Consider the following 14,469-nt stretch of genomic DNA (forward strand, 5'->3'; position numbering starts at 1 on the left):
TTGATGTGTCGGAAGAACTGAGTGACACTTCGACTGAAACGCTTGTTACTAGAGAAGACGCTGGTCTTCTTGCAAGCATCCAGTCATGTAACTTCATCGCTTTATTGTATTTCTGGTCTGCAGTTCTTTCATCTTTGATTGTATTCAAAATTGCCTTCACTCTCAGGATACGAGTTTCAATTAAACCCTTGTTCAGTTACAGAGTCTGGTTGACACCATTGATACCTGGAGACTTGAGGTGGCCGAGAAAATCATATCCGCAGCTGAAGGAAATTGCAGAGAATGGAACATAACTCTGGGTACACGCAGTAGGAGAAGGAGATGCATGTCTGGAGAAGAAGCAAAGGATGAACATCTGACTGCACAGGCCGAAGTGAAGCTCTCTTTCAATGAAATTCTAGATAATATGAGACAACAAATGTATGACAATTTTACTCAGATGCACGACCTGAACGACTGATTTGGATTCCTGTGTTCTATGGCCAACTTTATGCAGCAGCTAGACGATGAGAGCAAGGAAAGGCTAAAATAATGTTTCTCTGATTTGGCTTTGTTCTACCCGAATGATTTGGGCGTAGAATTATTTCAGGATTGTAAGGATATAATCCGTTCACTAAGGTGCGCTCAGAAAGCTAAAGAGCAACTTGACTTTTCTCCACAATACATACTGCAATATGTATCTTCAATGGAGCTAGAAGTTTACTAAAGTTTGGCAACCGCTTTTCAGATTTTCATAACACTGCCCGTGTCTGTCACATCATATGAAAGGTCTTTCAGCAAAATGAAATTGATAAAATCATACTTGAGCTCCATAATGAGTCAAGAAAGACTCACGAAACTAACCATTCTTCCTATCGAAAATGAAATATAGCATCCACTTTGGATTTTGATAATATAGTTGAGACTTTCGCTGCTACCAAAGCAAGGAAGGTATCATTCTGAATGTTTGTGGAACACAGACTAATATGGTAGTGGAACTACTGTCGAAAGTAGTTTCATGTTTCAAATTAAGGTAATAAGAATACAAAAGTACCAAAAGAGTAATAAGAAGCCATCAAGATATGCCCATTGACTGGTGATAGGTGTTAATGAAAAGTAGGATGGTATAACTTGTAGTAGAATTCTGTGCTCACATATTTAATATATAATATATCCCCAATTATTCAATATATTCAGGACTTTTTGTTATAATATATTCTAATACTAAGTATGTTAGTAATTAGTAGTGGAAATAGTCATAAGTGACAATATAAACATGACTGAATTATTAAATACAAAACAATATAAAACAAGTGTGAAATCTAGAAAGAAGAGTAAAAAAGACAAGCAGGAGAGAAATATTCTAGTGCTTAACTATTCACTGATAGTTCGGCAAAAGCAGTGGAACTAAATAGATCGTGTATTATCACTGGAAAATGAGTGAAGACACGCAGGAGAGAAATCTACTCTAGCCATAATTTACTGATAGTTCGGCAAGAAAAAGAAGAAAATGTTTAAGTGTCGTGTGTGATACTGGAGAGGAACCGAATGTTAAAGTGGAGCTCCCTCGTGGCTAAGCGATTAGCGTACGCGCCTTTGGCGCGGGAGACCTGGGTTGGATCCCCGGTGGGAGCTCATGGGATTCGGATTCCACGTTAATCAATAGGTCCACGCCTCATATAGCCTCACTGCTGAAAAGGACGATAAACTAAAATAAACTCAACCCGAATGTTAAAGTGAATGGGGCTAATTGTAGGAGAAAAATCTAATCAAATAAAACACATGTAGGGTAAACCCAGACAGATGAAAAACTATGAATAAACTTGACCATATGAGAAATTGAAACAGGAGAAACATAAAAGGCGAGAACCTAACAAGAAAATTTTAGAAAACATAGAGCTTAAATTTGGAAATAGCATCGGAGATATTATTATTTGCACTTTTTTAAATATCAGCTCATTGTTGTGTTTTGTACGTAAATTTGTCTCTAAATGTATTACTAGGAACATTACTTCCACTATTCCATCTATTTACAGTACGCGTTGATACTAGGATAGTATAGGTGTAAGATAAATTCTGGATTTTTTGTTGTTATGTTTTATTTGTTCTTAAGATTATGTTATTTCTGTCGTGGGATGTAGTTTCCGTTACACTTGTATCCCTATCCTTTTTCAACTGTGTCTTTTAAAAAAAATAAATGAAAAAAGAAGAAAAAATGCAATGATGGTCCAGTTTTATTTTCAGATACCAGCCTGAAGTCGGTTCTAAGCGTTAAAAAAATAGACAGGGTTGCTGAATGTCACTCCCATTTATTTAATATATCCCAGATTAAGATGATCTAAACATACGCCCAACGGGAAAGAAGGAGGAGTAAACAGAAATAATGATTATGTAAACGTATGTCAAAAATAGAAGTGTATAAATCACGATTGTTAAAATTGAGGCCTCGATCTACTTCACTGGCCCCGGCCCCAGTTTGTCTTACGCCGCCACTGACCTGGATAGAGTAACAAAAGTGCTAATAAATCATCTCTATGATCTCTCCCCTTCAGAAGAACCTTTCGGTTTGATAATGATGTAGATTATGGTCTCTCATACTTTACCCTGAATACGAGAACAACATTGTCAGTTCTCAAAAAAGGTTGGGCAACGTGGAATTCACTTGGCTTATTGCCCGAGAACAACTATATTTATTATTGGTGTTGTTTTTTCATCCGAGGATAATTACAGAACGATCAAACAAAACTTTAATTTAAATATTAGTTGTTAACAGAAGTTAAATAATTTAAGTAAAGCGCGTTTTTTTAGAATCCAACCTATCTACAAATAATGTAGTCTATAAATTCTTTCAGACATAAGTTATTGTTTTACCTACGTTAGAAGAAAACTTTTAACTACAAACTATTGATATATCTCGATAATAACTTACTTTCTATTGATTCTTCCTAAACATAAACACTGTAATCCTTATTTGGCATCAGTAGCGTGTGAGAGCTTTTTTTTTAAAAAAAAAGAAGAAAAAACTTAAAAATAGGAAAATACCTGACTTTCTTCTGTCGTCGTGCAGGAGACGTCCGAGAAGTTGGCCCCCCCCATTGAAGCACTAATGATCTCTTCTAGTGCAATCGTTAGTGCTTCGTTAGTGCTTCTTAGAAAACCAACTCCCAACATTAGTGCTTCAATAGTTTGGACGCTAGAAGCAAAAAACTTTGGGGGGGGGCCAACTTCACGTTAGCCCCCCCCCAGAAAGCACTAACGATTAAACCTAGTGGAATCGTTAGTGCATCGTTAGTGCTTCCAGAAAACACGAATAGTTTCGTTAGTGCTTCACAATTAGTGTGGCTATAGCCAGTTATATGTCACGAAATTCCCATAAGGAATACATGGGGAATTTTTAATTGGCTCAAATTCCCAACAAATTCAAAAGCGCTAATGACCTCTTCTAGTGCAATCGTTAGTGCTTCGTTAGTGCTTCTTAGAAAACCAACTCCCAACATTAGTGCTTCAATAGTTTGGACGCTAGAAGCAAAAAACTTTGGGGGGGGCCAACTTCACGTTAGCCCCCCCCCAGAAAGCACTAACGATTAAACGTAGTGGAATCGTTAGTGCATCGTTAGTGCTTCCAGAAAACACGAATAGTTTCGTTAGTGCTTCACAATTAGTGTGGCTATAGTCAGTTATATGTCACGAAATTCCCATAAGGAATACATGGGGAATTTTTAATTGGCTCAAATTCCCAACAAATTCAAAAGCGCTAATGACCTCTTCTAGTGCAATCGTTAGTGCTTCGTTAGTGCTTCTTAGAAAACCAACTCCCAACATTAGTGCTTCAATAGTTTGGACGCTAGAAGCAAAAAACTTTGGGGGGGGGCAACTTCACGTTAGCCCCCCCCCAGAAAGCACTAACGATTAAACGTAGTGGAATCGTTAGTGCATCGTTAGTGCTTCCAGAAAACACGAATAGTTTCGTTAGTGCTTCACAATTAGTGTGGCTATAGCCAGTTATATGTCACGAAATTCCCATAAGGAATACATGGGGAATTTTTAATTGGCTCAAATTCCCAACAAATTCAAAAGCGCTAATGACCTCTTCTAGTGCAATCGTTAGTGCTTCGTTAGTGCTTCTTAGAAAACCAACTCCCAACATTAGTGCTTCAAGAGTTTGGACGCTAGAAGCAAAAAAAACCTGTGGGGTGGGGCCAACTTCACGTTAGCCCCCCCAGAAAGCACTAACGATTAAACCTAGTGCAATCGTTAGTGCATCATTAGTGCTTCTAGATAACACTAATGTTTTCGTTAGTGCTTCATTATTAGTGTAGATATGGCAAATTGTGTGTGACGAAAGTCACGTAAGATAAACATTGGGAATTTTTTATTGGGTCAAATTCCCACCAAATTCAAATGCGCTAACGATATCTTCTAGTGCAATCGTTAGTGCTTCTTAGAACACCAACTCCCAATATTAGTGCTTCAATAGTTTGGACGCTAGAAGCAAAAAATTTTAGGGGGCAACTTAACTTTAGCTCCCCCTCAGAAAGCACTAACGATTAAACATAGTGCAATCGTTAGTGGATCGTTAGTGCTTCCAGAAAACACTAATGTTTTCGTTAGTGCTTCACTATTAATTTGGCTTTGGCGAATTACATGTCACGAAACGCCTGTAAGGAATACATGCGGAATTTTTCATTGGGACTAATTCCCGCCAAATTCTAAAACGCTAATGATATCTTTTAGTGCAATCGTTAGTGCTTTGTTAGTGCTTCTTAGAACACCAAATCGAAACATTAGTGCTGCAATAGTTGGGACGCAAGAAGGAAAAAACTTTTGGAGTGCAACTTCACGTTAGCCCCCCAGGTAACACTAACGATTAAACCTGGTGCAATCGTTAGTGCATCGTTAGTGCTTCCAGAAAACACTAATGGTTTTGTTTTGCTTTACTATTAGTGTAGATGTGCCCACTTATATGTCACAAAGATGTCCAAACTCACGAGGTCGGCGCTCACGAGTTCGAAACTTACGCTAACTCGACCTCAACCTCACGAAGTGAGCGTGAGATAAGGCTGGTGATGTGAGCGTGAGGTTGAGTAAGCTCTAGGTGAGACGGGTGAGGTGAGCGTGAGGTCAGACTGGTGATGTGAGCGTGAGGTCAGACTGATGATGCGAACGTGAGGTTGAGTGAGCGTGAGGTCAGGCTGGTTATTTGAGCGTGAGGTCAGGCTGGTGATGTGAGCGTAACGTTGTGTGAGCATTAGGTCGAAATGAGTTTGTGAGTTCAGGTCGAAATTAATTTTTTGAGCGTGAGCTTGAGTGAGGTTAGGTCAAAGTGGTCACCTCTGTTTACGAAACTCCCATAAACACATGGGGAATATTTCACTGGGACTAATTCCCGACAAACTCAAAAGAGCTAATGATATCTTTAATACAATCTTTAGTGCTTCGTTAGTGTTTCCTAGAGCAGTGACTCTTAACACTAGTGCTGCAATAGTTGGTCACTAAAAGCAAAAAAGTTTCATAGACAAACGTGAAGTTAGCCCCCCAGGAAGCACTAACAATCAAACCTAGTGCAATTGATAATACATTGTTGGTGGTACTAGAAAACACTAATAGTCTCGTTAGTGCTTCATTATTAGTGACGAAACTCACGTAAGAAAAACATTGGGAATTTTTCGTTGAGTTAAACTTCCGCTAAATTCAAAAGCACTAATGATCTCTTCTAGTGCAATCGTTAATACTTCTTAGAGCACGAAATCTGAACATTAATGCTTCATTAGTTTGGATGCTAGGAGTAAAAAAAAAAAAAAAAAAAAGGACTAACTTCACGTTTGTCCTTGAATTTTTTTTTGCTTTTAGAGACCAAACTATTGCAGCACTAGTGCTAAGAGTCACTACTGTAGGAAGCACTAACGAAGCACTACAGATTGTATTAAAGACTAGCAGCGTTCACCCCGCTTCGCTGCGGTCACCCCGGAACGCAATAAACTTTGTTACTTAGATAATTTTTACTTTTTCGCTTTCAAATTGCAGTAAATGTTAACATTATAGCGCCTGTCATTTATGTTAACCCGCCGAGTGACCCGCTTCGCTGCGGTCACCCCGGAACGCAATAAACTTTGTTACTTAGATAATTTTTACTTTTTCGCTTTCAAATTGCAGTAAATGTTAACATTATAGCGCCTGTCATTTATGTTAACCCGCCGAGTGACACGGTCATGCGGGTTGCATATAAATACGTTTATTTTTATACCTATGATGAACTAACAAAGGATTTGTACGTTATGGACACTTGAATGGTCAATTATCTCAAGACACTGGTAATTAAAAATTAAAGTGATATGATAAAAACCATCTAGGGTCCAAATCCTAATAACCCCCCAAAAATAAAAGAAATTGGTTCAGCCGTATTAGCGTGATGAGGGAACAAAGGATTTGTACGTTCTCTTTTATAATATAGATATCATTAGCTCTTTTGAGTTTGTCGGGAATTAGTCCCAGTGAAATATTCCCCATGTGTTTATGGGAGTTTCGTAAAAAGAGGTGACCACTTTGACCTAACCTCACTCAAGCTCACGCTCAAAAAATTAATTTCGACCTGAACTCACAAACTCATTTCGACCTCACGCTCACATCACCAGCCTGACCTCACGCTCACTCAACCTCACGTTCGCATCATCAGTCTGACCTCACGCTCACATCACCAGTCTGACCTCACACTCACCTCACCCGTCTCACCCAGAGCTCACTCAACCTCACGCTCACATCACCAGTCTTATCTCAGGCTCACTTCGTGAGGTTGAGGTCGAGTTAGCGTAAGTTTCGAACTCGTGAGCGCCGACCTCGTGAGTTTGGACATATTTGTAACATATAAGTGGGCACATCTATACTAATAGTAAAGCAAAACAAAACCATTAGTGTTTTCTGGAAGCACTAACGATGGCACTAGGTTTAATCGTTAGTGTTTCCTGGGGGGCTAACGTAAAGTTGCACCCCAAAAGTTTTTTCCTTCTAGCGTCCCAACTATTGCAGCACTAATGTTTCGACTTGGTGTTCTAAGAAGCACTAACAAAGCACTAACGATTGCACTAAAAGATATCATTAGCGTTTTAGAATTTGGCGGGAATTTGTCCCAATGAAAAATTCCGCATGTATTCCTTACAGGCGTTTCGTGACATGTAATTCGCCAAAGCCAAATTAATAGTGAAGCACTAACGAAAACATTAGTGTTTTCTGGAAGCACTAACGATCCACTAACGATTGCACTATGTTTAATCGTTAGCGCTTTCTGAGGGGGAGCTAAAGTTAAGTTGCCCCCTAAAATTTTTTGCTTCTAGCGTCCAAACTATTGAAGCACTAATATTGGGAGTTGGTGTTCTAAGAAGCACTAACGATTGCACTAGAAGATATCGTTAGCGCATTTGAATTTGGTGGGAATTTGACCCAATAAAAAATTCCCAATGTTTATCTTACGTGACTTTCGTCACACACAATTTGCCATATCTACACTAATAATAAAGCACTAACGAAAACATTAGTGTTTTCTAGAAGCACTAATGATGCACTAACGATTGCACTAGGTTTAATCGTTAGTGCTTTCTGGGGGGGCTAACGTGAAGTTGGCCCCAACCCACAGGTTTTTTTTTGCTTCTAGCGTCCAAACTCTTGAAGCACTAATGTTGGGAGTTGGTTTTCTAAGAAGCACTAACGAAGCACTAACGATTGCACTAGAAGAGGTCATTAGCGCTTTTGAATTTGTTGGGAATTTGAGCCAATTAAAAATTCCCCATGTATTCCTTATGGGAATTTCGTGACATATAACTGGCTATAGCCACACTAATTGTGAAGCACTAACGAAACTATTCGTGTTTTCTGGAAGCACTAACGATGCACTAACGATTCCACTACGTTTAATCGTTAGTGCTTTCTGGGGGGGGGGCTAACGTGAAGTTGGCCCCCCCCAAAGTTTTTTGCTTCTAGCGTCCAAACTATTGAAGCACTAATGTTGGGAGTTGGTTTTCTAAGAAGCACTAACGAGGCACTAACGATTGCACTAGAAGAGGTCATTAGCGCTTTTGAATTTGTTGGGAATTTGAGCCAATTAAAAATTCCCCATGTATTCCTTATGGGAATTTCGTGACATATAACTGGCTATAGCCACACTAATTGTGAAGCACTAACGAAACTATTCGTGTTTTCTGGAAGCACTAACGATGCACTAACGATTCCACTAGGTTTAATCGTTAGTGCTTTCTGGGGGGGGGCTAACGTGAAGTTGGCCCCCCCCAAAGTTTTTTGCTTCTAGCGTCCAAACTATTGAAGCACTAATGCTGGGAGTTGGTCTTCTAAGAAGCACTAACGAAGCACTAACGATTGCACTAGAAGAGATCATTAGTGCTTCAATGGGGGGGGGCCAACTTCTCGGACGTGTGCAGGAGTGTTATCCTTAACCTTGTCTAGGTATTATATGGATCAGAGATGGCGCTGATGTCAACGAGGCAGATCCTTTTCCCACTTTTTTAACACCTGCAGGAAAGATTATAAAAACGAAAAAAAAACTGCAAAAAATCTCATCGCAAGATATAAAACTTCATTACACGTTAGGAAAAGTGCATTTTCCCTGCCATAAAAAGAGGGAAAAAAAAGGAAAAATATATATAAAACTCAACTAACAGGGAAGAAAGCAGAAAAACCAGTTCTAAAACAACTTTTAAGAATTACCTTGAAAAAGATATCTTCAGTGGAGAAAATGGATTATCAATATAGAATTCCCTCTTTTATTTATTTATCAGAGCTTGCTGTCTTGCTCAAACGATGTGCAAATTGAAATAACTTCTATTGATTGGAAAAGGCGAAAATATTTATTTAAAGTAAATATTCTGGAAAATTACTTTCAGCACACTTCACAAAACTTACAGGTTTACGAGTAATTCTTACAGCTTGTCAAAAATACTGCATACAATATCAATGCAATACAGGGTTTGATCCTGCTCCCAAAATTTCGTAACTCGACGTATATCTGTACACAGTCTTAATAAAACTAAACTTGTTTAGCAGAGAAATGACTGATGTAGACTTAAGTTGCTGCAGGTGACTAGGGTTCGACTCCTGGCGAAAGTTCACGTGGCTCGGATCACACTCTAAGCCAGCGTTTCCGAACCTTTTTCAACTTGCGGCACACTACAGGTGTAACTTGAATTCTTGCGGCACACACATAGATATTATTATTATTATTATTATTATTATTATTATTATTATTATTATTATTATTATTATTATTATTATTATTATTATTATTATTATTATTTGTAAATATAAAATACAGTGGTATTTTTTCTCTGTGATTACTGATCTTCACACAGAGAAGAAAGCTCGATCACTGGTTTTCCCCCGTGATCATTATGCATATTTTCCATTCTAATTTAAAACTTGACAACAATTGCAATGAAAAATAGGACTCACGTTTCTAAAAATACAATTCCTTTTTCGCAAACTGTATCCAACCTTTCACGAAGGAAGATCAGTAAATAATGAACGAACAAATAAATCTTTTACTTTTAAAACACAAATGTAGGTAATTTGTATGCACGTTTGCTTTGTCAAAAGGATTGAATGATATTTTAAAATTTCAAGTTACGAAATTGTCTGCAACAATAAAGAAGCAATAATGGTCATAATAATGATAACAAATGCTTTTTTGAACATTAAAAATGTACAGAAAAGTAAGTCAGTATGAAACTTAAAGTTGTAGATTCATAGTAGAGGTTCATAGTAATGTGAAATACAAATATACATTTTTCCCTATGTCTTCCAATTTGATTGATATAGAATTAGTAATTTTGTTTCAATTTCCTCGCGGCACACCGGTTGGGAAACGCTGCTCTAAGCTGTAGATCCACGCCTCCTATACCCTTGCTTCCGAAAGGGATGCTAAACTTCAATTCAACAACCGGGAATTGAACACAGAATTTCGTTGGCCGAGAGTATGCACATTTGTCACTTTCTAAATATACGTATTTTTTATTATTTCTAAGCAAAAACTGAAGTAGTAAATGTACTCGCCTTTTTTTTTCTCGCTATATTTTGAAACATTTTTCGCATATTTTCTTTCAATACCTTGACTTCACTCACATTTGTTCTACTTTTTCACATTATACTAACGACCGGAACATCATACATAAAACCAAGGAAGCTTCAAAATGCACATGCTTTTTTTTTTTTTTTTTTTTGTGGATTTTCGTGGTTGTTCGTGCTTTTTCGAACACAGGATTAGCTTCACCTTGTAATCGGTAGCCGAAAGCTACGGACCATTTACCTATGGATGGATCTATGGATAAGATCAACCAGGAGGGGTTTTCAGACTTACCGTATTCATTACTATTAAAAGTTGAATAGAAACACTGGATATTGAACTTCTTTGAGTTTAAAGTTATCAGGCATATTAAATATTCTTTAACATTGTTTCCATCAGTAATAATAATAATCTATCTCACCCACCACCTTCGAACATCGATCTGTCACCTAAGATGTACCTGGAAGATCGAAAATAGTCCCCATCTGCATCGACGACCCTCTGCCAACATTCTGGAAAGCCATGGATTCCATCGTGGTAGGACTTGTTGGGCCGTGAAGCGGAGTATGTATCAAGGGCATTTTGCGCCTCTTCTAGGGATTTGAACTAATGTCCTCTAAGGTGGTTGTTCAAGGAATGAAACAGGTGACAATCGGACGATGCAATGTTCGGGGAGTATAGCGGATGGAATAGTGTTTCCCATCTAAGGCGTAGAATGGTGTCCCGGGTCATCCTAGCAACATGGGGCTTAGCGTTGTCCTGTAGCAGGAGTACCCCTTTGCAATTCTGAAGTGCGGGTGCCAGAGTTTTGAGTTCTTTCTTGAACACGGCTCAACTGCTGACAGCACACAGTTGCATTGATGCTCTGACCAGTTGGTAGCAGGTCTAGATGCACGATGCCGCGAGCAGTCCATCAAACACACAGGAGGACCTTCTTCTGATGCAGTGCTGGTTTCGGCTGTTTTGCAACCGATTCATGGGATGCTAACCGATGATGACGGCACCATGGAGCTTCATATAGGACCCACTTCTCATCACATGTCAACACCCCAGAAATGCCCAGAAATGGCTCTTTTCTCAGATGAGAGAGCAAAGAAACACAGGTGTCTCCTCGCGTTGCCTTCTGGCGTGGAGTCAAACTATGTGGGGCCCATTGACCCAACTTGTAGTGCTTCCGAAGTTGATGGAGAGGTTGCCAAATGGTTTCTCCACTCACACTGAATATATATAAATGAAAGTGACTATATTTGTGACTTAATAACTCTAAACCACTCAACCGATCTCGATCAAGTTTACAACACAGATGAGGTTTGGGCCTGAAATGATTTTTATCATTTCGCTTTGAAGGTGACGAGATATAAAAATGATCAAAAATGACCGATATTTCCGCCTTGCGTTTAGGTCCTTAAGTATTTAGCCTACTTGTTATTCAGAAAATGGCGATCACTATGGAAACGAAAAGGATGTGACGTCACACTATTTCACTCTATAGCAGTTTAGTCGCCCCGCTCTATGAACCATCCTCAAATCACGTAGCACTACTGTTTAAACCAGTAGTCAGTGCGCTTATCGTTGGGCTGCTGATGACTTGATGTCTTTGAAAGCACTCGCGTGTTGCCGAAAACAAAACCTGTACAGCTGGGAAGTTCAGGAATATGCGCTAAATTGCAACACCGCATTCACTCCACGTGCTTCCAGGTCAGCGAAGTTAAACAACTGGGTGGAGCCAGGCCAAGAGCAACAGCGACAGAAGCGTAGTTTAGCTTAGCGAGCAATGCAGTTATGCGTCCGCTAAATCGTTTTGGAAAAACGATTTCAAAAAACCATTTGAATTACGTTGCCCAAGTTTCGTATGAAGGTATACTATAGATGAGTTTGAACCAAGACTATTATGATCAAGTCTTCTTTTTAAGAAATAAGAGCCGTAAAATTTCTCATATATTACCATTGATTTCAACAAGACTATTTGACAAGTAAATTGACCAAACTTACCACGTTGATAATGGGGGTGATGTAGATGGCTTTAACACTTCACATCTTAAGTCCGAGCAGGACTCGGTGTAACTTACTAATGCAAACGGACGAAGCCCGAACAGATTTCGGGGTAACTTATTAATGAAAACGGACGAACCCCGACCAGGACTCGGGGTAACTAACTAATGCAAACGGACGAAACCTGAATCTAGGTCAGTAATGTAGTAATTTCACCCAAGAATCACAATAAATGTTCTACTTATCTTGATATAGAATACTCAAAGATTTATTTGCCTTGTATTTCGCATGCCTATCTTTCTTCTTCTACGACTTGATACACATCTAAAAATGCACTAAATTGACAGGAATTCGCTGTATCAACATAAGAGAAAAAGTCTTTGAGCAAGTTAGTTATTATTAGTCGTGTCCTTTGAATGATGGTAGCTGAAAAAATCCCTTAGCATTATCAAATTAAATAAACCATTCCCATTTCTTATTGATTGAATTTTACAAGGACAGATGGAGCTATATTGAGGAAATTTTACACTATAATAGCGGTTTCTTGAGCTCATTTTCCATTCTGAATACGTTTCGATCTTATATTATTTGCCTTGTATTTTTATGAAGCATAATTCTACGAGTAAAGTGTATACTTGTGAAGGTCTTCCTAATATCTTGTCCTATGCTTCCTCGAAAAGTGGAGTAAGAAATCACCATGTAGTGAAATGTTTCGTACAACTATTACATTTCTGTTTAAGAAGAATTTATATTGATTATTATTTTTTTTTTACTTTCCAGAATTTTGAATGGCCTGTGGCACGCCCTGTGGAAAACCATGAATGTCTTCAGATCCAGCTTCTCTCATATAACAGATACTTCAGTAATAAAATTATCGGCACTTACGGATTAGTGCTTCAGAAAGTGGTCGAAGATGGAAGACTCTCCATTACGGACACTTTGGTAGACCTCAACAACAAACCAATACCGGTAAGTACCTTTGACATACTCAATTTGTGGTTTCATCAATCCTAATTGTCCGGAAACTATTTCAAGTAGTGGTACTCCAGGACCTTTATTGTTATGGGGTAACACAATAACGGATACCATCTACAAAGCTGGTTTCGTTTCAAATTGTAAAACCATAGTAAACTTCCAAACTGTGAGGGTAAAATATTGAAACTAAAAGTGCTACGTACTTATCCCAGTTTCAATAAAGGGATAATGGCTAAAGTGAAGCATCTTCTTGAAACGCTTAACCCATATCTAAGACAGTTTGTCGCTATCTACGAAGGTATTTCCAAAAGTTACTTACTGACAATGATATAGCTCGGCACTAGTAATAAGGCATTCACGGCATATAGTATCATTTACGGAAGAAATTATGTATAAGTCTAGCCGCGCCAGTTCGTTGGAGGCAGTCATTTGAATCAGTCACTGTGAGTTAACATTGAAATATCTCGCCATTCACAATATGTAGTGCCATTTATGGAAGAAATAGAGCGATTCAAATTAGTCTCCTACGAACTGACTCAGCTAGACAGTTGAAACTGACACACTATTTCTTGCGTAGATGGCGCTATATGCCATGAGTGAACTGTGATCAGCGGCTCAATATTTCAATGTTAGGTCGGAAACTTTTTGAATACCCTCGTATTACTAGTTTTTGTTTAATGGAAATCAAGGTTGAAACAAGATGATTTAGAAATATTCTACCACTTTGTTCTCAATAGAGTTGGGATGGATTCTATTCGTTGAGTCCCCGATCAACACTAACAATGCTTTTGTCGTTACTTGTGAGAATACGATCTTTGCCTTAGGAAAATCAAACGAAAACCAGTAGCACATTTATCCTGTATTTTTTTCTTTTATACCTGCCCACAGACGGGCGGTAGCTGTTTTATAAGACTCCTCAGACTTAGGAATAGCATAGATTGAAAATGTAATCGAAGGGAAAGCCAACGATATCCAAGTCTTGCGCAGTGTTTAGAACAATAGTTGCTGATCGCGCAAGCATTGACTTTTTAATTGCTTATACCTCAAGAAAGGTGAAGCTTCACCACGTAAATTCTGTTGAGCTTAATTGGTTGGTCCCACAAAAGATTGCGATTTTAAACTAGGTGTCATACTGTTCTGCTACAAGATTAAATTTTACTCTTAGGTAAGAGGGCATTGCAATGTGTTTGTCAGAATGAGATGTAATACCCCAATCAAACGAGAAACAATTGAACTTTGCAACATGTAAAGCACTGTTTTCTAGTTTACTATCGGAAGAGTGAACATTGTTTATAAACACCTTCGTAGTGTTCTGTAGTTGAAACCATGAATGTGAGATTAAATAATGAGACTGTATAAAGGATGAGAGATCGTAGCATATCAGTAACGGAAAGGTCATGGGTCACCGAGTCACTTGGTTCGCGACTGTTGTCCAGAATATATGGGTTTGAGTATCTCTT

General features: G+C 38.5%; 1 protein-coding gene across 1 annotated transcript in view; it reads left to right on the forward strand.

Moving 5' to 3' along the window:
• Positions 1 to 325: 325 nt before the first annotated feature.
• LOC145673940 (otoferlin-like) overlaps positions 326 to 14,469 on the forward strand; it is a 479,417-nt gene continuing 465,273 nt past the window's right edge. The window contains exons 1-2 of the mRNA XM_081743754.1: positions 326 to 373; positions 12,815 to 13,003. Of these exons, the coding sequence (XP_081599880.1) occupies positions 326 to 373; positions 12,815 to 13,003 (237 nt within the window). The remainder of the gene's footprint in view (positions 374 to 12,814; positions 13,004 to 14,469) is intronic.

Source organism: Thermobia domestica, chromosome 17 (genome assembly GCF_964235325.1).
Source record: "Thermobia domestica chromosome 17, izTheDome1.hap1.1, whole genome shotgun sequence".
NCBI lineage: Eukaryota > Metazoa > Arthropoda > Insecta > Zygentoma > Lepismatidae > Thermobia > Thermobia domestica.